General features: G+C 46.3%; 1 protein-coding gene across 1 annotated transcript in view; it reads left to right on the plus strand.

Moving 5' to 3' along the window:
- LOC140196956 (PHD finger protein 13-like) overlaps nt 1-15,905 on the plus strand; it is a 29,366-nt gene extending 13,461 nt beyond the window's left edge. Inside the window, exons 5-7 of the mRNA XM_072256892.1 lie at nt 2,147-2,861; nt 9,765-9,806; nt 12,609-15,905. Of these exons, the coding sequence (XP_072112993.1) occupies nt 2,147-2,861; nt 9,765-9,806; nt 12,609-12,835 (984 nt within the window). The 3' untranslated portion in view covers nt 12,836-15,905. The remainder of the gene's footprint in view (nt 1-2,146; nt 2,862-9,764; nt 9,807-12,608) is intronic.
- The last annotated feature ends 9,697 nt before the right edge of the window (nt 15,906-25,602 follow it).

Genomic DNA, 25,602 nt, shown 5'->3' on the forward strand with positions numbered 1-25,602 from the left:
CCTCTGGTAGAGACACGTCTCCACCCCGTCCCCTCACACCTCCTCTGGTAGAGATACGTCTCCACCCCGTCACCTCACACCTCCTCTGGTAGAGACACGTCTCCACCCCGTCCCCTCACACCTGCTCTGGTAGAGACACATCTCCACTCCGTCCCCTCACACCTCTGGTAGAGACACATCCCCGCCACCCCGTCCCCTCACACCTCCTCTGGTAGAGACACATCTCCACCCCGTCCCCTCACACCTCCTCTGGTAGAGACGTATTTTCACCTTGCCGCCCAGAGGATGAACTTCAGAGAATGTTTCGAGGTTGAGGTGACACTGTGTGCCGAAGCACCTGTACAGTGATGTAGTTTCCATGTTCTATGGATGCTTTTAACAAGAACTCTTGATAAATTTTATTAAAGTTCGATAGTTTGGTTGCTTGGGCCAGCTGAAGGATTGGATTCACCTTGAGCTCTGCGATTGCGACAACGGAGAGAGTGGCAGAAGGCACTTCTGGTCACCTTTCTGCAGCAAAGATTGTAAATAAGTTTGAAAGAATGCAGAGAAAATTTACAAGGCTGATACCAGGACTTGAGGACCTGAGTTATATGGGAAGGTGGAATGGATTTCGATTTTAATCCCTAAGATGGGAGAAGCCAGGGAGTGGTGGCAGTTGTTTGCCTCTCTGACTGAATGCTTGTGACTAATGCAGTGCTGCCGGGATTGGTGCTGGGTCCATTGTTGTTTGTTTAGGATCAACGATGCTGTAAACGGGAACAGCAAATCTGTGGATGACACCAAGGTTGGGGTGGAGTGGATAGCAACATAAACTCTCAAAGCTTGCAGCAGGATCTGGACCCGCTGGTGAAATGGGCTGAAAGATGGCATTTGGAATTGAACACAGTGTGCGGTGTTGCACTTTGGGAGGGCCAGCCAGGTTACATCTTTCAGGATGAGCGGTATTGCACTGGTGAGTACGGCAGAACAGAAGGATCTGGGAATAATTCCTTAAAAGTGGCGTCATGAGTGATAGGGTTGTACAGAGAGCTTTTGGAACATTGGCCTCTATAAATAAAAGTATTGAATGTAGAGTTTGGATGATATGTTTAAGTTATGTTTAAGTGGTGTAAGATGTTGGTGAGGACTATTTTGGAGTAACACACAAAAAAGTTCCTGGTGAATGCAGCAGGCCAGGCAGCATCTCTAGGAAGAGGTACAGTTGACATTTCGGGCCGAGACCCTTCGTCAGGACTAACTGAAAGAACAGCTAGTAAGAGATTTTGCCAATCACCTGTCCAGCTCTTGGCTCCATCCCTCCCGCTCCTGTCTTCTATCATTTTGGATCTTCCGCTCCCCCTCCCACTTTCAAATCTCTTACTCACTCTTCCTTCAGTTAGTTCTGACGAAGGGTCTCGGCCCGAAACGTCGACTGTACCTCTCCCTAGAGATGCTGCCTGGCCTGCTGCGTTCACCAGCAACTTTGATGTGTGTTGCTTGAATTTCCAGCATCTGCAGATTTCCTCGTGTTTAGTATTTTGGAGTATTGTGCATTGTTCTGGTCACTTGCGTACAAGAGGGATCAGTAAGATTGAGAGAATGCGGAGAACATTTACAAGGATGTTGCTGGCATGTTAGACTTCAACATTTAAGACTAGCTTTATTTGTCTCCAGGAAGACAGAACTCATGGTTGTATATGGTGACGTATACTTGATAATAAATTTACTAACACTTGTGACTTGTATATCGAAACATACAGGGAAATGAGTTGTTTGAATCAACAACCAACACAGTCCAAGGATGTGCTGGGGGCAGCCCACAAGTGGCGCCATGCCTTGCGCCAACATAGCATGCTCACGGCTCACTAACCCTAACCTGGACGTCTTTGTTAAGTACTACTTATGATATACATCTCCTGTTGTGTTCCGACCACACGCTGACACGTTGGTTGTTTATCAGTCTTTGTTTCTGTAAAGCTTTTCGTAGATTCTGTTGTATTTCATTGTAGTTCGTGCCCTCTAATCCAGAGGGTGTATCCTGGTAAACCGCCCTCTCCAAAGCCTTGGATAACTTGGATAATAAATTTACTTTCACCTTTGAGTTACAGTTAAGTGCAAAGCATCCTACTTCCCTTTCTGAGCTCTCTTTGCTTCCCCTTCACAGCACGACCCTTGGGCGCATGCAAGCCTGAGTCCCCGAAACAGTACTGGCAGCACGTTGGACAGCGACAGCTGGGAATCCTCGAGGTCCTCCGACTCCCACATCCTGCACTGTGGCAAGAAGATAAAATGCACAGGGGTTAAAGAGGGGGCAAAGCGGGGGAGATCGGACAGCTTTTTACAGGATCGGCCCAGTTTCGCCAGTGCCCTGTTCAGTAGCCCTGAGAAAACCAAGTGTGACAAGACCAAGAAGAAGAAGATCTCCTTGAAAAAGGTTAGCCTGGATGGCACACGGAGGAGGAAAGTTCTTGAAAGCGGGAAGAAAACCAGTTCGGACACTGTCAGGAAGGTGATAGAAACATCCCGGCCAGCGGGCCCACTCCCCCAGCCCGTCGAGATCCACCAGTCCATTGAGAAGGCACCGCAGAGTGAAACGGAGTCCGACGAGGAAATGCTCAAAATTGCACCAGAGGAAGAGGTCTGCAAACCCGTCGTGACACCGGAGGAGCCTGAGAAGGAGCCAGCAGATCCCGGGAGACCCTCAGTGAGTGAGCAACTGAAGGAGGCTCAGGAGACCCAAGAGAATGAGGATGGGCCAGATGGAAAGAGAGAGGTGGGAGATCAGAAAGAGGTGAAGGAGGAGGTCGAGGAGCAGGAAGAGGTGAAACACGACAAAGAGCTAGAGACTGGAGCAGCGGATGGGGCTTCAGCCAGTCCGGGTAAGGATGACAACCTAACTGGAGTATAAACATTTGCTGAATACGGGTGGCCCCTGAGTTACAATGGGCAGCATTCCTAGGACATGGGCTGTGTCATCTGATGAACGTGCACGTCCACAGTCCAGCTTGTACTCCGCCGAATGAGCACTGGAGGGAGGGATCAGCCCCCAATCCAGCACGGATACCGCACCACCCGGCCTCTGTCCCAATCCAGCATGGATACCACACCACACCACCTCTAGCCCCAGTAGAGCACGGACACCACACCGCCTCTGCCCCAATCCAGCACGGACACCACACTACCTCTGCCCCCAATCCAGCAGGGATACCGCACCACCCGGCCTCTGTCCCAATCCAGCATTGATACCACACCACACTACCTCTGCCCCAATCCAGCACGGACACCACACTGCCTCTGTCCCAATCCAGCATGGATACCACACCCTCTCTGGCTCCAATCCAGCACAGATACCACACCACACCACCTCTGGCGCCTCCCCTCCTGGGCGGCTGCAACAGGCAACACTGCAGCATGAGGCCTGGTCCGAGCTACAACTGAGGCCACGCATCTCCCCAGCTGTCAGTCTCATCGATGAACCAGTGAAGTGGACTACTGCAATTGGAAAAGAAAATGTTTGTGGTGGGCTCAAGCAAATACCACAAGAACTGATTTTAACCCATATCTCAAATATTTGCAGTGATTTGAGTGTAAGGTCAAATTTCTATTATCTGAACAAGTATAACACAGGGCTGACCTGTATAAGACCATGAGACATAGCAGAAGTAGGCCATTCAGCCCATTGAGCCCTCTTCACCATTTCATAATGGCTGATCCCGGATCCCATTCAAGCCAATACACCTGCCCTTTCGCCATACCCTTTGATTCCCTGACCAATCATTAAACTATTAACTTCTGCTTTAAATATACCCATTGACTTGGCCTCCAGCGCAGCCTGTGGTAGAGCATTCCACAGAATTACCATGCTGGCTAAAAAAAATTCCTCCTCCTGTTCTATAAAAAAAAAATTGCCCATCAATTTTGAGGCTGTGCCCCCTTGTTCTGGATACCCCCACCATAGGAAACATCCTCTCCACATCCACCCTATCTAGTCCTTTCAGCAATCAGTAGGTTTCAATGAGATCCCCCAGGTTATTCTAAATTCCGGTGAGTACAGGCTCAAAGCTGCCAAATGCTCCTCATGTGTTAACCCTTTTATTTCCGGAATCATTATCGTGAACCTCCTCTGGACTCTGTCCAATGACAACACATCCTTTCTGACATGTGGTGCTCAAAACTGTCAACAATACTCTAGTGCGGCCTAACCAGTGTCTTGTAAAGGCTCAGCATTATCTCCTTGCTTTTATATTCTATTCCCCTTGAAATAAATGCCAACATTGCATTTGCCTCCTTTACCACAGACTCAATTAGCCGGCTGGTGGTGTAGTGGCATCAGCGCCGGACTTCGGAGCGAAGGCTCCTGAGTTCGAATCCAGCCGGCTCCCTTGCATGCTTTCCATCCGTGCTGGGTTGAGCGTCGAGCTAGCAACTTGGCCTCGTAAAAATAAGAAAGCCTGCTAAAAAAAAAAAAGGCGTCATGACGGCGTCCCAATGACTCCACTCGGAGTTAAGGGCTTTCTTCTTCTTCTTCAACCTGTAACTTAACCTTCTGGGAGCCTTGCACAAGGACTCCTAAGTCCCTTTGCACTTCTGATGTTTGAATTTTCTCCCCATTTAGGTGACAGTCCAAACTATTGTTCCTTTTACCAAAATGTATTATCATACATTTCCCAATACTGTATTCCGTCTGACACTTTTTTGCCTATTCTTCTAATTTGTCTCAGTCCTGCTGCAATCACATTGCTTCCTCAGCACTACCCACCCCTCCACCTATCTTCATATCATCCACAAACCTATCAATTCCATGATCTAAATCACTGACAAATAATGTGGAAAGTAGTGGTCCCAATGCTGACGCCTGAGGAACACCACTAGTCACTGGCAGCCAACCAGAAAGGCCCCCTTTATTCCTACTCACTGCCTCTTGCCTGCCACTCATTCCTCTGTCCGTGCCAGTATCTTTCCTGTAACGCCATAGGAGTTTATCCTGTTAAGCAGACTCATGTGACCTTATTAAACGCCTTTTGAAAACCCAAGTAAATGACATCCACTGCCTCTCCTTTGTCCACCCTGCTGGTTACTTTCTCAAAGAATTCCAACAGATTTGTCAGGCAAGATTTTCCTTTATAGAAACTGTGCTGACTTTGACTTATTTTATCATTACTCTCCCAAGTACCCCAAAACATCATCCTTAATAATAGACTTTCCCAACCACTGAGGTTAGACTAACTGGCCTATAATTTACTTTCTTTTGCCTTCCTCTCTTCTTAAAGAGTAGACCAACATTTGCAATTTCCAGTCCTCCAGGACCATGCCAGAATCACATGATTCTCAAAAGATCATGTCCATTACAACCGTTATATCTTCAGCAACCTCTTTCAGGACTCTGGAATGTAGTCCATCTATCCCAGGTGACTTATCACACCTTAAGACCTTTCAGTTTGCCTAGCACTTTTTCCATTGTAACAGTAATGGCACTCACCCCTGCTTCCTGAAACTCACGGACCTCTGGCACACTGCTAGTGTCTTCCACAGTTGTAGTAAAGTACCCATTAAGTTCATCTGCCATTTCTTTGTCCCCCATTACTACCTCACCAGCATCATTTTCCAGTGGTCCAATATCATCTCTCACCTCCCTTTTTTGCTTTATACACTGAGAAAACCTTTCGGTACCCTGCTTTATATCATTGGCTAGTTTGCCCTCCTGTTTACTCTTTTTCCTTAAAGCTTTTTTAGTTGCCTATTGTTGGATTTTAAAAGCTTCCCAATCATCCAATTTCATACTCACTTTTGCTACATTATATGGCCTTTCCTTGGCTTTTATGCTGCCCTTCACTTCCCTTGTCAGCCACGGTTGCCTTCCTCTGCCATTTGAGAACTTCTTCTGTGGGACATATCTATCTTGTGCCTTGTAAACTATTCCCAGAAACTTCAGCCACCTCTGCACTGCCACCATCTCTGTCAGTATCCCCCTCCAATCCACCTGGGCAAGCTCCTCTCTCATGCCTCTGTAATTCCCTTTATTCCATTACAATACTGATACATGTGACTTGTGCTTCTCCCTCTCAAATTGCAGTATGGATTAAGTCACATTATGATCACTGCCTCCTGGGGGTTCCTTTACATTAAACTCCCTAATAAGATCTGTGTTAGTACACAACACCCAATCTAAGTTGGCCTTTCCCCTTGTAGGCTCGACCACAAGCTGCTCCATCTCGTAGGCATTCAACAAATTCCCTCTCGCGATCTGACACCAACCTGGTTGTGTTTGTGAGAATGGGATAGGTGATATGGGTGTATCGTACCCTTTTTGCCACCATTTTGCAATTACAAAGAAGGCATGCAGTGGTTATATTTCATTAGGAGTTTGAGGAGAATTGAAGTGTCACCATAGACTATGGCAAATCTCTACAGAAGTACCATGGAGTATTCTAACTGGCTGCATCACCGTCTGGTATGGAGGGGAGGATTGCGCCCACAATGGAGCTGGATGTGTCTATAACCCTCTGTAGACTGTTTTTGATCCTGTTCATTGGTGACCCCACCCCATCGGTGATCTGAATCGGGCTGAGTGTCACCAGTATATGTTGTGAAGTTTGTTAGCTTCGCAGTAGCAGTAGCATGATAAATATAGAAAGCAGTACATGAAACATGTAGGGAAAAACTGAATTACTGGAAATATAAGTAGTGCAAAAACAGAAATTAAAGAAGTAGTGAGGTAGTGTTTATGGGTTCAATGTTCATCTAGGAATCAGATGGCAGAGGGGAAGAAGCTGTTCCTGAATCACTGAGTGTGTGCCTTCAGGCTCCTGTACATCCTCCCTGATGGTAACAGTGAAGAGAGGGCATGTCCTGCTGATGGGTTTTCTGAGGCATAGTTCCTTGGAGATGTCTTGGATACTATGGAGGCTAGTACCCAAGAGGGAGCTGACAAATTTTACAACTCTCTGTGGTTTACTGTGATCCTCAATACCTCCTAGTGCAACTGGATCCACGATTTCCTCACTTGCTGACCCCAGTCAGTTGAAATTGGGAACAACATCTCCATGATCTCTGTCAGTAAAGTTGCACAACAGGGCTCTCTGTTTAGCCCCCTGCACTCTTTCAAATCTCCTGGGACACCTTATGAAATGTAGCTGCTTTTATGTTGTTATTCCTTCTTTGTAATAGAATAGTACAGCACATTACAGGCCCTTCAGCCCACACTGTTGTGCCGACCCTCCAACCCTGCCTCCCATATAACCCCCCACCTTAAATTCCTCCATATATCTGTCTAGTAGTCTCTTAAACTTCACTAGTGTATCTGCCTCCACCACTGACTCAGGCAGTGCATTCCACGCACCAACCACGCTCTGAGTAAAAAACCTTCCTCTAATATCCCCCTTGAACTTCCCACCCCTTACCTTAAAGCCATGTCCTCTTGTATTGAGCAGAGGTGCCCTGGGGAAGAGGCGCTGGCTATCCACTCTTATCTATTCCTCTTAATATCTTGTACACCTCTATCATGTCTCCTCTCATCCTCCTTCTCTCCAAAGAGTAAAGCCCTAGCTCCCTTAATCTCTGATCATAATGCATACTTTCTAAACCAGGTAGCATCCTGGTAAATCTCCTCTGTACCCTTTCCAATGCTTCCACATCCCTCCTATAGTGAGGTGACCAGAACTGGACACAGTACTTCAATTGTGGCCTAACCAGAGTTTTATAGAGCTGCATCATTACATCGCGACTCTTAAACTCTATCCCTCAACTTATGAAAGCTAACACCCCATAAGCTTTCGTAACTACCCTATCTACCTGTGAGGCAACTTTCAGGGATCTATGGACATGTACCCCCAGATCTCTCTGCTCCTCCACACTACCAAGTATCCTGCCATTTACTTTGTACTTTGCCTTGGAGTTTGTCCTTCCAAAGTGTACCACCTCACACTTCTCCAGGTTGAACTCCATCTGCCACTTCTCAGCCCACTTCTGCATCCGATCAATGTCTCTCTGCAATCTTTGACAATCCTCTACACTATCTACAACACCACCAACCTTTGTGTCGTCTGCAAACTTGCCAACCCACCCTTCTACCCCTACATCCAGGTCACGAAAAGTAGAGGTCCCAGAACAGATCCTTGTGGGACACCACTAGTCACAACCCTCCAATCTGAATGTAATCCCTCCACCACAACCCTCTGCCTTCTGCAGGCAAGCCAATTCTGAATCCGCCTGGCCAAACCTCCCTGGATCCCATGCCTTCCGACTTTCTGAATAAACCTGCCATGTGGAACCTTGTCAAATGCCTTACTAAAATCCATGTAGATCACATCCACTGCACTACCCTCATCTATACGCCCGGTCACCTCCTCAAAGAACTCTATCAGGCTTGTTAGACAAGATCTGCTCTTCACAAAGCCATGCTGACTGTCCCTGATCAGACCAAGATTCTCTAAATGCCCATAGATCCTATCTGTAAGAATCATTTCCAACAGCTTTCCCACCACAGATGTAAGGCTCACTGGTCTATAATTACCTGGACTATCCCTACTACCTTTTTTGAACAAGGAGACAACATTTGCCTCCTTCCAATCCTCCGGTACCATTCCCATGGACGGAAAGGTCATAAGGATCCTAGCCAGAGGCTCAGCAATCTCTTCCCTCGCCTCATGGAGCAGCCTGGGGAATATTCCGTCAGGCCCTGGGGACTTATCCTTCCAAATATATTTTAACAACTCCAACATCTCCTCTCCCTGAATATCAACATGCTCCAGAACATCAACCTCACTCATATTGTCCTCACCATCATCAAGTTCCCTCTCATTGGTGAATACCGAAGAGAAGTATTCATTGAGGACCTCGCTTAATTCTACAGCCTCCAGGCAGATCTTCCCACCTTTATCTCTAATCGGACCTACCTTCACTCCTGTCATCCTTTTTTTCTTCACATAATTGAAGAATGCCTTGGGGTTTTCCTTTACCCTACTCGCCAAGGCCTTCTCAAGCCCCCTTTCTGGCTCTTCTCAGCCCCTTAAGCTCCTTTCTTGTTTCCCTATATTCCTCAATAGACCCATTTGATCCTTGCTTCCTAAACCTCATGTATGCTGCCTTCTTCCACCTGACTAGATTTTCCACCTCACTTGTCACCCATAGTTCCTTCACCCTACCATTTTTTATCTTCCTCACCGGGACAAATTTATCCCTAACATCCTGCAAGAGATCTCTAAACATCGACCACATGTCCATAGTACATTTCCCTGCAAAACCATCATCCCAATTCACACCCGCAAGTTCTAGCCTTATAGCCTCATAATTTTCCCTTCCCCAGTTAAAAATTTTCCTGTCCTCTCTGATTCTATCCTTTTCCATAATAATGCTAAAGGCCAGGGAGTGGTGGTCACTGTCCCCCAGGTGCTCACCCACATTTGTACATTGTAGCACTACATTGTAGCATATGTTGGCCCCAGGATAGATCTTCAGAGCTGTTGATACTGAGTAGTCACTCAAACAGCCTCTGTGTGCACAGAGGATTCATTAAAGGCCTGGAGTGAATTTGCTCTCCCGGTTGCTTAGGTCCGGAGTAAGACAGCGCCAAGTGTTCAGCTTTCTGCTAACATTCAGTGTAATCCGGGAAAGTGTGAACGGAGTTTAAAGACTAACTGGTGGGTTAATGTTGGTTGAGGTTGTTGGGTACCGTGCACAGGTCAGCTGCAATCCTGTTGAACAGTAGAACATGCCAAGGGGTCAAATGGATTTACATGCTTTTGAAGAGGGAATTGACCAAGTTCCTTTCACTTTCTCGGCAGGTGCTCCTGACGCCGCTCCTGCAGAAAGCCTTAAGATTGAAGGTAAGTGTCATAGTGGGCCAGCTTGCCATGTGTGAGACTCTACTTCGCTACCACGTTCAATCGTCTCTTTAGTTTTTATTCCTTGCAGTAGCAGGTGGAATACAGTGTTCGGTTGTGCACAGGGGGCCACTTTGTTAAGCACCTCCGCTCCATCTGCAACTAGCAGAATTTCCAGATGACCAACTATTTTAATACTTCTCCATTCCGACCTATCGGTCCATGGCCTCGTCTTCTGCCATAAAGAGGCCACTCTCAGGTTGGAAGAGTAATGCCTCATATTCCAACTGGGTAGCCTCCAACCTGATGGCATGAACATCAGTTTCTTCCCTCTTCTTTAGTTCTCCAGTCTGGCCTCTTACCTCCTCTCCTCACCTGCTTATTACTTCCCCCAGCACCCTTCCTTTTTCCACTCTCCTCTCCTATCGGATTTCTTCTTCTCTAGCTCTTTACCTTTTCCAGCTACTACCTCCCAGCTTCTTACTTCATCTCTCCCCCCAATCCACCTGGCTTCACTGGTCAAAGGCTAACGGATGAGTGAGAGTGTTAAGGACCAGACTGGGTCAAGGTTCAGGGCAGCACAGCTACCATTAAGTTCCAATAGACAATTGCATTACCACTTTACTACCAGAATCAGGTTTAATATCACTGGCATATGCCATGAAATTTGTTGTTTTGCGGTATCTTACAAGAAATAGAAACATAAACCACAATAAGAAATATATAATCTTTAAACTTGTGCGAAAGGAGAGTGAGGTAGTGTTTGTGGATTAATTGTCATTTCGGATATCTGATGACAGAGGGGAAGAAGCTGTTCCTGAAACATGGAGTGTGTGTCTTTAGGCTCCTGTACCACCACCTCAATAGTAGCGGTGAGAAGACGGCATGTCCTGGATGACGGGGGGTCCTTCATGATGGATGCCGTCTTTCTGAGGCATTGCCCTTTGAAGGTGTCCTCATGCTGGGGGGGTGTAGTGTCCACGAGCAAGCTGGCTGAGTTTGCGACTTTCTGCAGCTTTGTCCAATCCTGTACGCTGGCCGCTCTGGAGACAGTGATGTAACCGGTTAGAATGCTCTTCGTGGTACTTCTGTAGAAATTTGGGAGGTTTTCGGTGACGTAGCAAGTCTCCTCAAGCTCCTAATGAAATAGAGCTGCTCCCACAGGACGTGTAGCTGAGTAAGCCTGATATGCCAGCCACTGGGCTTCAGTTCAGTTTGTACGTTCTCTCTGTGACTGTCGGTTTCCTCTGGATGCTGTGGTTGCCTCCCGTAAACCAACAATTTATTAAGCTATGGGCATGCTACGTTAGCTCCAGATGCATGGCGACATTTGCAGGCTGTCCCCCAGCGCATCCTTGGACTGTGTTGGTCGTTACCTTCCTGGAGCCTGATGTTATTACTGCGCAGGGCTTACCGTTTCCTCTGTAAGCAAGTTTGTACATGCCTTCCCATCGGTGTATGGGTTCCCTGTTAGTGCTCCAGTCTCCTCCCACAGTCCCAAGACCTACCGGTTAGTAGGTGAATTGGGCATTGTGAGTTGTCCTGTGATTAGGCTGGGGTTAAATCGGCGGGTTGCTGGGCAACGCATTTCGAAGTGGTGGGAGGACCTGTTCCATGTTGTACCTCAGAATTAAAAAAAAAACTCCCTCATAATTTTGTACTCCTGATGAAATTTCCCCTCTTCTTCTCCGTTTCAGGGAATAAAGTCCAAACCTGTTCAACCTTTCCCTCTAATCTCAGATCCTCAGATCCTGCCAACACCCTTGTGAATTTGTAATGGTGAACGTCCTGTGGGTAGTCTGGTGCTGTGGGCTCACGGGAGGGTGGATCTGACAGTTGTATCAAGCTGAGCCCAGGGCTGTTTTCTAACTGGACCTCCTACATTCACGGTTTCCTTTTCATCATTGAGCACATCTGCCTGAGGCACTGCCGCAGGAAAGTAACCCCCGTCATTGAGGACCCCCGCATCTGGGCCGTGCTCTCTCCTCGCTGCTGCCATCAACACGAAAGTACGGGAACCAGGTGCAATAACAGCTATTGCCCCTCAATCATCGGGCTCCCAAACCATAAAATACAGGAGCCGAAGTAGGCCATTCGGCCCATTGAGTCTGCCCTGCCAGTCAATCATGGGCTGATCCAGTTCTTCCAGTCATCCCCACTCCCTTTCACCTCATACCCTTTGATGCCTTGGCTAATCAACAACCTATCTATCTCTGTCTTAAACGTACCTAATGACTTGGCATCCACAGCTGCTCGTGGCAACCAATTCCAGAAATTCACCACCCTCTGACTAAAGTAATTTCTGCGCATCTCTGTTCTAAACGGACGTCCTTCAGTCCTGAAGTTGTACCCTCTTGTCCTGGACTCTCCTACCATGGGAAATAACTTTTCCATATCTAATCTGTTCAGGCCTTTTAACATTTGGAATGTTTCTATGAGATCCCCCCTCATTCTCCTGAACTCCAGGGAACACAGCCCAAGAGATGCCAGACGTTCCTCATACAGTAACCTCATTCCTGGAATTATTCTCTGAACCCTCTCCAATGTCAGTATATCCATTCTAAAATAAGGAGCCCAAAACTGCACACCAGAACCAAAACTTCATTCACCCTGACACTGAACCGTTCCCTCAACCGACGGACTCACTTTCAAGGACTCTTCCTCTCATGTTCTCGATATTTATTGTTTGTTTATTTATTGTTATTACTTGTTTGTATTTACTGTGAATGGCCAGAAGGAAATGAATCTCAGGGTTGTATATGGTACCGTATATGTAGTTTGGTAATCAATTTGCTTCCTTTTCAGAAGACGACTCCTGGGACCTGATCACGTGCTTCTGTATGAAGCCGTTCGCAGGCCGGCCGATGATTGAGTGTAACGAATGCGCGACGTGGATCCATCTCTCTTGCGCCAAGATCAGGAAGTCCAACGTCCCCGAGGTCTTCATCTGCCAGAAGTGCAAGGACTCTAAGCAGGATATCAGGAGATCAAACCGGGCTCGGACCGGCCCCAAGAAACGGTTCAGCGAATAGCCTGGCTGTGTGGCCAGTCTTGCAGACAATCAGGAACACTGGGAGCTGAGGAACACTTGGTTCTCGTCCTATGTTGAAGATATGCCTTTCCGAAGAGGCAGAATGGTGCAGGAGTCACCATGCGATGAATGTGTAAATATTCCGAGCCCTGGGAACTCCGTTCAGTCCCACTATTCCATCACTTTCGGCGTCTTGGATGGAGTGTGTGGCTTGCAGGGTGGACCAAGACAGTGATGTCTTCATACTCTTGTATTTAACTCGGATCTGTGGCTTCACTGACTTAAGAAGCAGGACTTCTATGTAAAGAGTTGCCACAGATTACTTGTTAGTGTGTTTTATATGCCCATTGACAATGGAGGTGCTTGAGATGCTGGGTTCATTGTGGGTTGGGGTGGGGTTGATGGTGAGGGGACAGAGTTGGTGACGAGAGACAGGGGGAGACTTGTTCATCCCTCTGTGTGGTGTATATGTTGACTGAGGGTCCACAGCAGTCTGGACCTCTCCTTTGCCCCGGTTACAGTCCCCTGCCCACTGAGTGCCTGGGTTTCCTTGTTCCACACCACATTTAACTTTGGAAGTTGGGAAGCTCCACGTTCTTCCTCCCTGCACCCCCACCATTCTCCTGTTCTTCAAACCAAGTGCAATTATAGCTGGAGATCCTCTTGCTTCTGGCCTATGATTTGTGTCACCACATGTGTGTCCTCGTTCCAACGTGTGTAATTTGCCGAAGGCACTGGGCAGGAAGGTGTGGGTCAGTCAGAGATGCACCTTGCCTTGGGCCATGGCTCCCACCTTCCCTGTATCTCTGAACGTGCCCTGAGTGAGGCGTTGGAGGCTCTCGAATACTAAGCGATCCGCCGTGGTGTGGTTGGGGGCCGGCAGAGTTGCTGCCGGGAAACCATAGCACGAAGACGCTGGCCGAACTGGTAGTGTGGCCAGGGCACTATCCAGCTGCCCACTGCCTTAATTCAATCTTTGGCCAAGCAAAAACATACACGGCTAGTGTGGCTCCTATACCGTCTCTTTCGTGCCTTCTCCCTGCTCCTGTCCCTGGAAGTGCTGGCTGGTGCTCCATTCGCAAGGAATCCGGACCGCTGTCAGGTGGGACAGGGAGCAATTGGGCTGTTGTAAGCACTGCCACCCCGGATCTGGTCCAACACACGACTGGCTGCCCTTCTCCTCTTGAGCTGCTGCCAGTCAGCGGAGATTTCACCTGCCAAAGGCAGGAACTTCAGGTATGGAGCAACTTGCTCAGAGCATTTAAGCATATTTAACTGAAACTGCTCTGCGCCCGAGTATCATGTTAGTTGGCGGAGTTGGTAGCACAAGTCCACTGCTGGAACTTCACCTGCTCGAGCTGAACCAATCCGGTTTCCGTTGTACGTGCACTTTCCAGGCAATGCTGTGGGGCTTCTGATAGTTCTCGGAGAGAAGGGCGTGCTGTTGATTTTCCTTGGCAACACACACACACACACACACACACACACACACACACACACACACACACACACACACACACACACACACACACACACACACACACACACACACACACACACACACACACACACACACACACACACACCTCGGCAGGTCGGAAACGATGGTGTTGATGTTCAGGCCAAGACCGTTCATTGGGACTGGAAAGGAAGGGGGGAGATGCCAGAATAAGGAACTGAGGGGAGTGGGAGGAGGACAAGCTAGAAGGTGACAGGTGAATCCAGGTGGGTGGGACGGGGGATGAAGTAAGAAGCTGGGAGGTGATAGATGTGAAAGATAAAGGGCTGGAGAAGAAGGGATCTGATAAGACAGGAGGGTGGACTATGGGAGAAATGGAAGCAAGAGGGGCACTGGGGGAGATGATAGGCAGGTGAGGAAAAGAGGGTGTGGAATTGAGGGGGGGGGGGTGACTGGAAATTGGAGAAATTGATGTTCATTCTATCAGGTTAGAGGCTACCTAGACAGACGACGAGGTGTTGCTCCTCCGACTTGAGAGTGGCCTCGCGTGGCAGTAGAGAAGGCCGTGGATTGACATGGTGGAATGGGCATAGAATTTAAATTGGTTGGCATCCCCCTTCCTTTTCAGTCCTGATGAAGGGTCTCGGCCTGACATATTGACCGTTCATTTCTGTGAATGCTGCCTGGCCTGCTGAGTTCCTCCGGCATTTTGTGTGTGTTGCTCTGGATTTCTAGCATCTGCAGAATCTCTTGTGTTATTCATTTTCCTTGGGCAGGGTTTTAAAACACAGCGATGGAGTTCCTGTTTTGGAGGGGCTTATGTTTGAGGCTGAGGCCCCAGTGGACGGACCATCCCAGAGGCTCGGGCGACGATGCCCTGGATCACTAGTGGACGTCAGCACAGGCAACAGCTCGGCTGCCTCTGCAGTTGAATAGCCAGCTGATGGTGCCTGGGGGAAGATGGGAGTGCACCCAGTGATTGCAGCCCCTCAATGCAATACTGAGCAGCCCGGGGGAGTGGTGGTGTAGGGGGTTCCTGGTAAATGACCCAGTCCACAAGGGCTATCTCTGCACATACCTGCCCCTGTGAAGCAGCCCAGGGAGCTTCGAACTGGTAAGTAATGTTACACCTGGGTCCAGTGTTTAACCTTGTATATAGCTTTGAAATTCTGTACATAGTGTTCTGGAAAGGAACAGAAGGTATTATGGGGTACAAGTGAAGTTTGGGGATTGTGGTTTCAATTTGCACTGAATCTCACCACGAGACCTGCGGGGGGTGGGAGGGCAGGATCAGGCTGGGGAGGGCCCAGGGCTCGGCCATCTGCGTTCCATTGTACAAATGTAAAATACACGAGGCCTCTAACTGTAAAGCGCAGGCTGTTTAAGATGTTATCAGTTTATTCTGCAAGGCCTGTTTCTGTGGAAATAATTTGTATTTCAGTAAGGCTTGGATGATGGATATGAGAGAGTTGGAAAGGGGGGGCAATTTTTAAACTCTCCATTCCAACATTCCCTCACCTCATTCCTTTTCACCTTCTCCCCCCCACCCCCATCACCATGGTTACTGGTTTTTCTACTCTTGGGATGTAAAATAAATATATATCTGCTGGTATTTGTCGTTAATGTGTAGGTGGGTATCTATTTGACAGGTTTGGGCCAGATTCCATCCTAAGACAGAGGGCAATTTAGCCCATCAAGGCTGCTGTGTACCATACTGTTGGGGTCTCCTGAGCTCCCATTTTAATATTCCAAGTTCAAGTTTATAGTCACTGATTGTACAAACCTCCGGACCACAGTGCACCCACACACAGCATAGTCACTAGCAAGGTAGACCTATGACCTGCAGTGGTTTTCGATCATAGGAAAAGGACATGAAATTTCACTGTTGATTGAGAGGTCATTCTGACCATCCCTCTCCCTCGCTGACCCAAAGTAGCAACCAGGCAGAGAGCAGCCCTCAAGAATCTTTTTTTTAATTTAGAGCACGGTAACAAGCCCCTTCTGGCCTACCGAGCCCGTGCTGGCCAATTACACGCTTGTCACCAATTAATCTACTCAGCCATATGTGTTTGGACTGTGGGAGGAAACCCACGCGGTCATGGGGAGGATGTACAGACTGCTTATGGACAGTGGTGGGACTGAACCTGAGGTGCTGGCGCTGTGATGGAGTGAGGCCAGCTACTACGCTGTCAAGCTGTCAGCGTGGGAGGGGACGGGGGTGGTGAGTCGGGGTTGGGGAGTTTGGAATCTGGGAAAGTTCTCTAGCTAATATAAGATTAGCTTTATTTATCTCTAATATCAGATTAGCTTTATTTGTCACGTACATCAAAACACAGTCCGAGGATGTGCTGGGGCCACATGTGTCGCCTCATAGCATGCCCACAAGTTCCGAACCTTCACCTGTACGTCTTTGGAATGTGAAATGAGAGCATGTGCGGTCATGGGAGAACATACAAACATCCTACAGCCACGGTAGATTTGAATCCCATTTGCTGCTTCTGTAAAGCAATTGCACAAACTACCAACACTACCAGGATCACACATAACCCTCTGTCTTTCTATCATCCAGGTGCCCACTTAAGAGTCTTAGATTATAAGGACATTTTATTGTCATTTAGTATCGCATGTATTAAGAAATGATACATTATTTCCTCCGGTGTGATATCACAAAACACAGGACAGACCAAGACTGAAAAAACTGACAAAACCACATAATTATACATATAGTTCCAAACAGTGTAACAATACCATAACTTGGTGAAGAAAGTCCGTGAGTACAGTAAAGTTCAAAGTCTCTCAAATGTCCCACATCTCTCGCAGACGGGAGAAGGAAGAAAAACTCTCCCTGCCACGCCGACCACAATCCGACTCTGAGTCATCCGAAAACTTCGAGCTCTGATCAGCACTCCGACACCGAGTACTGAGCGCCATCTCTGTCCGAACGATTCGACCTCCTTCTCGGTCGCCAAAAGCAGGCAAGGCCGGGGATTTTGAGGCCTACCCTCCGAAAGATTCCCGATCACACAGTAACGACAGCAGTGAATGGGCGTTTCAGAAATTTCTCCAGATGTTCCTCGGTGCTTTCACGTCCATTCTCCATCAAATCAGAATTGGCCACGGCCCCTATTTAACAGATACGGCATCATTTTTCACCGGAGGGGGCGCGCTGCTCTCTCCTCCTCCCGTCTTTTTAATATCTCTAATATATCTGCCCTGGGCAGTGTTCCACAGACTGAACACTGTTTCAAAAAAACAACATCCCCTGTCCTTTATCTCAATCATTTTTAACTTGAGCTCTGTAGAATTAGCCATTTCTACCCTGGGAAAACTCAATCATCTTGTTCTCCTCTATCAATTCACTTCAAGGCATCAGTAGTGTGAGTCTTCCCTAACTCCGAAGAGCCCACCCATCTCCCCACCTTCCTCTCCAATTCGATTGCACCATTCATTAGAAGTTGGTGCTTCTCAATCCCTGAGGTTTAGGAGCAGGATGAGGCCATTCAGCCCATAAAGAATGCTCTGGCATTCAGTCATGGCTGATTTGCTAGCCCTCTCAATCCCATTCTCTCCAAAAACTTAGTCACCCTGACTAAACAAGAGCCTCAGTTTTACATATGCAGTAATAATACCCAATTTCTTGGTCTCCACAGCCGTTTGTGATAATTAATTCCACAGATACACCATCTTCTGGCTAAAGAAATTCCTCATAGAGTCATAAAACACTGCAGCACAGAAACAGGTCCATCGGCCTATCTAGTTAATGCTGAACTATCAATCTGCCTAGTCCCATTGACCTGAACCCATCCCCCTCCCATTCATGTGCCTATCCAAACTTCTCTTAAATGTTGAAATCAACACTGCATTGACCACTCCTGCCGGCAGCTGGATCCACAGTCTCACCATACGCCTGAGTGAAGAAGTTTCTCTTCATGTTCCCCTTAACCTTTTCACCTTTAACCCTTTACCCATGACCTCTAGTTCCATAATCTCAGTGGAAAACGCTTATTTGCATTTACCCCTCATAATTTTGTATACCCTCATTCTTCTACGCGCTATGAAATAAAGTCCTGACCTATTCAACCTTTCCCCATTACTCAGTTCCTCACATCCTGGCAAGTTTTCCCTGCACACTTTCAATCTTTCCTGCAGGTAGATGACCAGACCTGCACACAATAATCCATTTTAGGCCTCACCAACACCCTATTCAACTTCAACATAACATCTGAGTTCCTGTAATCATACTTTGATTATGAAGGACAATTGTCAAAAGCTATCTTTATGACCCTATCTACTGTGACGCCACTTTTAAAGGAATTATGGATCTGCATCCCCAGATCCTTCTGTTCTTCTGCTCTCCTCAGTGCCCTACTGCAAACTGTATCACTCACAACACGCTGGAGGAACTCAGCAGGTCGGGCTGCATCCGTGGAAAAGATTGGTCGATGTTTCAGGCCAGGACCATGTTGTGAGTGTTGCTTTGACCCCAGCATCTGCAGATTATTTTGTGTTTATGCTTACTGTGTATGATCTATTCTGGCTTGTCCTCCTAAATTGCAACACCTCACACTTGTCTGTATTAAATTCCGTCTGCCATTTCTGAGACTTTTTCCAGCAGGTCCAGATCCTGTTGCAAGCTTTGATAGTCTTCCCTGCTGTCCACTGCACCTCCAGTCTCAGTGACATCTGTGAATTTGCTGATCCAATTAACCACGTAGATGACAAACAACAGAGGACACAGCACTGATCTCTGCGGCACACCGCCAGCCACAGGCTTCCAGTCCTAGAGGGAACCATGTACCACCACCCTGGTTGCTCCCACCTCTGACATCTGTTCTAAAGGAATGTCCTTGTATTTTGAGGCTGTGCCCTCTGGTCCGAGAATCCCCACTTATAGGAAACATCCTCTCCGTGTCCACTCAGCCTTTCAATATTCAATAGGTAAGTCAGCCTTCATAGGAGCTTTCCAGTAACACATTGATGCCAGTGAGTGCCACTGAAACCTCATTCACACAGTCATGGGCTTGGAGTTGGCAGTTCTGAAGGGCTGCTGATCTACTAAGCATTAAACTTGCCCACTCTCGGACTTAAAAGGCGCCTTTGTTGATGTGGTGTTATGGCCATTAATAAATATGTTGAGATAAAGCATGGTTCCAGGCCCTTTCGACCCAAAGAACATGTGCTGCACAATTACACCCCCTCTTACCTCCTCCTCACCTATCACCTACCTCCGGTTTGCCCCTCACTTTCCTTTCTCCCATGGTCCACTCTCCTATCCAGCCCTTTCCCCTTTTCCACTCATCACCTCCCAGCTTCTTACTTTATCCCCCTCCCCCTCCCCCATCCAGCTGGCTTCACCTATCACTGCCTTCCCCTCACTCAACCTTCTTAATCTGGCATCTTCCTTTCCACTCTTGATGGAGGGTCTCAGTCCAAAATGTCGACTGCCCAAAATGCAACATCTATCAATGCTGCCTGCCCTGCTGAGTTCCTCCAGCATTGTGTGTGAGAGAGAGAGAGAGAGAGAGAGAGTGTGTGTGTGAGAGAGAGAGAGATATGTATCTGAGCAATTAACCTAATGACCTGCATGTCTTAGAAGGCCGGGGAGTGGGACTAAATGGGAGAATGGATCAGCTCATGATAAAATGGCGGAGCAGACTCGATGGGCCGAATGGCCGACTTCTGCTCCTTTGTCTTATGGTCTTATGGTCTTTGGCCTGTGGAAAGATATCAGAGCTCCTGGAGGAAACTCAGGAAGTCACAGAGAGAACATACAGTACAAACTCCTCACAGACAGTGATGGAATTGAAGCCAGGTCACAGGCACAGTAATAGCATTATGGTAACCACTATGCTTTTGCGCTGCCTGATCGTAGTCAAATCCAATCACATTCCTCGCTGTGCATGTTGAGTTCTGTGTTTCTGACAAGCTAGCGGTTCAGTATGTGCCTCAGGGTCAGGAAGGGGAGGTCTAGGGAACACACACCAGTGCTGGTCAAGGGACCAACAGTGCAAAGGGGGAGCAGTTTCAAGTTCTAGAATGTCACCATCGCTGAAGATGATCCTGGGCCCAACATGCTGATGAAACTACAAAGAAGGCATGATAGTGGCTACATTTCATTAGGACTTTGAGAAGATGTGACATGTCACCAAAGATTCATATTTTTTTACAGATGTACCATGGAGAGCATTCTAACTGGTTGCATATCCATCTGGTCTGGAGGGGCCACTGTACAGGATCGAAACAAGCTGCAGAAAGTTGTAAACTCAGCCAGCTCAGTCATGGGCACCAGTCTCCCCAGCATCGAGGACATCATGAAAAGATGATGCCTCAAAAAGGCAGCATCCATCGTTAAGGACCTCCATCACCCAGGACATGTCCTCTTCTCATTGCTACCACCAAGGAAGTGGTACAGGAGCTTGAAGACACACACTCAATGTTTCAGCAACAGCTTCTTTACCTCTACATCAGATTTCTGAATGGACAATGAACCCATGTACACCACCTCACTATTTTTGCTCCCTTTTTGCACTATTTTTAAAAATGCAACCTTTATAAATATTTCTTATTAGATATTGCAATATACTGCTGCTGCAAACAAAAAAAATAAAGACGCGTGCCCGTGATACTAAACCTGATTTGGATTCAAATTCAGTAGATTGTGTTGGGATGGGGGATGGTTCTAGTCTCCTTTGCAGGGACAAGGTCTTTGAATTCTTCCAACCGCATTGCGTGTAATATCCCATTCCACCACATGGGGGCAGCTAAGGATCTGAATGCAAGTGGCCAATTTCTGTGATCAGCGCTGATAGAGGAGTTACAGATTTATTACAGGTTCAGTGAATGCATCGTTAGGGTTAACAAGGATGGGCTGGAGGGAGTCAGGGGTGCAAGTGTCGCCACAGATTCCGGCACCAATGTAGCATGTTCAGAAAACAACACAACAAGACAATAGCAAAACAACAAACACTAGAAAATCTGCAGGTGTTGGAAGTCCAGAGCAAGACACACTGGAGGAACTCAGCATATCAGGCAGCATCTACAGAGAAGAGTCAACAGTCGACGTTTCTGGACGAGACCTTTCTCAGGACACACACATGGCGCATTAAACGTATAACGCATCTGTGCGTATTGCAAAAGCAAGTCACGGCTCTTTCCCACACACTCCCGCTGACCCAGACGGGCCTCCAAGCCCCGGACAGGTAGCCTCCCACTGAGCCTGTGACCAGTTGTAGAATCATAGAGCACTACAAGACAGAAACATGCCCTTCAGCCCATCTAGTCCGTGTCATGTTGTTATTCTGCATAGTCTCATCGACCTACACCCGGACCATAGCCCTCCGTACACCTACCCAAATGTCTCTTGAACGTTTAGTCGAACCCACTGCCGCTGGCAGCTGGTTTCACACTCGCACCACCCCTTAGACATCTCACATTTCACCCTTAACCTCTGAGTCATGGACCACTACAGAACAGAAAAAGGCCATTCAACCTATCTCATAAGAACATAAGAAATAGGAGCAGGAGTAAGCCATTCGGCCCATCGATCCTATCCTACCATTCAATAAGATCATGGCAGATCTGTCCATAAACTCAGCTCCATCTATCTGCCTTATCTCCATAACCCTTAATTCCCTTACTATGTAAAAATCTATCTAACTGTTTCTTAAATATATTTAGGAAAGAAGCCTCAACTGCTTCCCTGGGCCGAGAATTCCACAGATTCACCACTCTCTGGGAAAAACAGTTTCTCCTCATCTCCATCCTAAATCTTCTCCCCTGAATCTTGAGGCAATGTCCCCTAGTTCTAGTCTCACCTACCAATGGAAACAACTTTCCTATTTCTATCTTATCTATCCCTTTCAAAATTTTGTATGTTTCTATAAGATCCCCTCTCATTCTTCTGAATTCCAGAGAGTATAGTCCCAGGCGACTCAATCTCTCCTCATAGGTTAACCCCTTCATCCCTGGAATCAACCTGGTGAACCTTATCTGCACTGCCTCCAAAGCCAGTATATCCTTCCTCAAGTATGGAGACCAGAACTTCACACAGTACTCCAGGTGCGGCCTCACCAGTACCCTGTATAGTTGCAGCATGACCTCCCTGCTCTTGAATTCAATCCCTCTAGCAATGAAGGCCAACCTTATGTTTGCTTTCTTAATAACCTGTTGTATCTGCAAGCTAACTTTTTGCGATTCATGCACAAGCACTCCCAAGTCCCTCTGCACAACAGCATTCTGCAATCTTTCACCATTTAAATAATAATCTGCTCTTCTATTATTCCTTCCAAAGTGGATGATCTCACATTTACCAATGTTGTATTCCATCTGCCAGACCTTGGCCCACACACTTAACCTATCTACAGTATATCCCTCTGCAGACTCTCCACATCCTCTGTACAATTTGCTTTTCCACTCAGTTTAGTGTCATCAGCAAATTTTGCTACACTACACTCAATCCCCTCTTCCAAATCATCAACATAAATGGTAAACAGCTGCGGGCCCAGCACCGACCCCTGCAGCACCCCACTCACCACTAACTGTAAACCAGAGAAACACCCATTTATACCAACTCTTTGCCTTCTATTGGTTAACCAATCCACTATCCATGCCAATACACTTCCTCCAACTCCATGCATCCGTATCTTATTTATAAGTCTCTTGTGTGGCACCTTATCGAATGCCTTCTGGAAATCCAAGTATACGACATCCACCTGTTCCCCTCTATCCACTGCACTCATTATGTCCTCAAAGAACTCCAGTAAGTTTATTAAACAGGACCTTCCCTTTCTGAATCCGTGCTTCGTCTGTCTAATGGAACCACTCCTTTCTAAATGTTTCATTATTTCTTCCTTAATGACAGCTTCAAGCATTTTCCTGATGATAGATGTTAAGCTAACTGGCCTATAGTTGCCTGTCTTTTGCCTACATCCTTTTTTAAAAAGTGGCATGACATTTGCTGTCTTCCAATCCGCCGAGACCTGCCCAGAGTCTAGAGAGTTTTGGTAAGTGATTACCAACGCGTCTACTATAACCTCCGCCAATTCCTTCAGCACCCTGGGATGGATCCCATCAGGACCAGGGGACTTATCTACCTTCAGGCCCTCTAGTTTGCTCATCACTGTCTCTTTAGTGACAGTGATTTTATCAAGATCCTCACCTCCCATTTTGTCCATAACATCATTCTTTGGCATATTAGTCATGTCCTCCACCATGAAGACCGACACAAAATAGTCGTTCAATGCCTCAGCCATTTCCTTATCACCCAATATTAATTTCCCCTTCTCGTTTTCCAAGGGACCTACGTTGACTTTAGCCACCCTCTTCTGCTTTATATATTTATAAAAACTTTTGCTATCTGTTTTTATATTTTGTGCTAATTTACTTTCATACTCTATCTTCCCTTTCCTTATTTCTTGTTTAGTTGCTCTGTTGCTTAAAGGTTTCCTAATCCTCCAGTCTCCCACAACTCTTTGTGACTTTGTACACATGAGATTTTAATTTGATACTATCTTTTATTTCTTTAGTTATTCAAGGCTGGCTCTCCCCACACTTACTGTCCTTACTTTTGACTGGAATATACTTTTGCTGAGCGCTGTGAAAAATCTCTTTGAAAGTATTCCACTGTTCCTCAACTGTCCAACCAATTAGCCTGTGCTCCCAATCCACATTAGCCAACTCCCCCCTCATCCCATTGTAGTTTCCCTTGTTCAAGCATAATACACTAGTTTTAGATCTAACTATTTCATCCTCCATTTGAATGCGAAATTCAATCATACTATGATCACTCTTTCCAAGAGGATTCCTGACGACAAGATCATTAATCTTATCTGACTCATTGCATGGGACTAGATCTAAGATAGCATTTTCCCTTGTAGGTTCACTAACATGCTGCACAAGAAAGCCATCACAGATGTATTCTATGAAGTCCTCCTCAAGATTTCCTTGACCAACCTGCTTCACCCAATCTATATGGAAGTTAAAATCCCCCATGACAACTGCCGTTCTGTTCTTACAAGTCTCAGTTATTTCTCAGTTAATCGCCTCTGCCACTGCAATATTTTTATTAGGTGGCCAATAGACAACATCCACCAGTGAATTTTTCCTTTTACTATTCTTATTCTCTACCCAGATGGACTCAACATTCTGCTCCTAGATCTTATATCATCTCTCACAATCGCCCTGATCTCATCCCTAATCAAGAGTGCCACCCCACCTCCTCTGCCTTCCTGCCTATCTTTCCGCATTACCTGATACGCTTGGATATTTATTTATTTATCTATCTATCTATCTATCTATTTATTTATCTATTGATCGATCTATTTATTTATTTATTTATTTTTATTTTTATTTGGATAAGGAATTCACAAATATCATGTACTTTTTTCACACATATAACCTTTTCCATTTTTTTATATGTATAAAACTACAATTATTTATACATTCTTAAGTACACATTGAGATGATATAAAAGGAAAATAAACATTTAAATAGATAATTATGTACTGTGGTAAATCTAACCTATTAGGCTAAGTAATGGAATTAGTTGTTAGGAAAAATGGTAATAATAGTTTCCATATAACCCTTCTGGACCATTTCCACTGGTCCAAAATGTTGTATATAAGCCTATGTATCAACCATTGTAGGTGTTTATATCCTAATTTGTTCATGCTTGCTCCTGCCCGCAGACATAATTATCCAATCCCTATGTACTTATTTACTTATTTTTTCATTTTTTTTATCCCTTTCCCAAATCTTTCCCTTTACTTGTGTTAATTCTCTATTTTCCAAAAGAAAACAAAAAAAAACAAACAATTAGACTAGGGGTGCTTACGTTAGCAATATTACTGTGTTGATGAGAAGAGCAATATAAATCATTAGGAGAGTTATCTAAAGTCTGCTCACATTGGGGTTATATATTCAATCCATTTATTCCAGATTTGATAAAATTTTTCTTTTTGAGTTCTCAGGGAGTAAGTCAACTTTTCCATTTTAAATATTTCCAAGATAATTTCGTACCAATCTTCTAATGTAGGTGGTATTGGATTTAGCCATTTTCTAGTGATTGATTTCTTACTTGCCGCTAAGAGGGTCTGCAGCAACTTTATATCTTCCTTCTGTTCAAGAAACAATACATACCCCAAATAGAGCGTCTCAAAGTTCAGAGGTATCTGGGACCTAAGTACCTTAACTAATGTTCTATGAATACCTTCCCAAAATAGACTTAATTTAGGGCAATCCCAAAAAATATGAAAATGATTTGCCTCCTTGGAGCCGCACCTTCTCCAACACATCACATTTGTTTCTTTATA

Source organism: Mobula birostris, chromosome 4, assembly GCF_030028105.1.
Source record: "Mobula birostris isolate sMobBir1 chromosome 4, sMobBir1.hap1, whole genome shotgun sequence".
NCBI lineage: Eukaryota > Metazoa > Chordata > Chondrichthyes > Myliobatiformes > Myliobatidae > Mobula > Mobula birostris.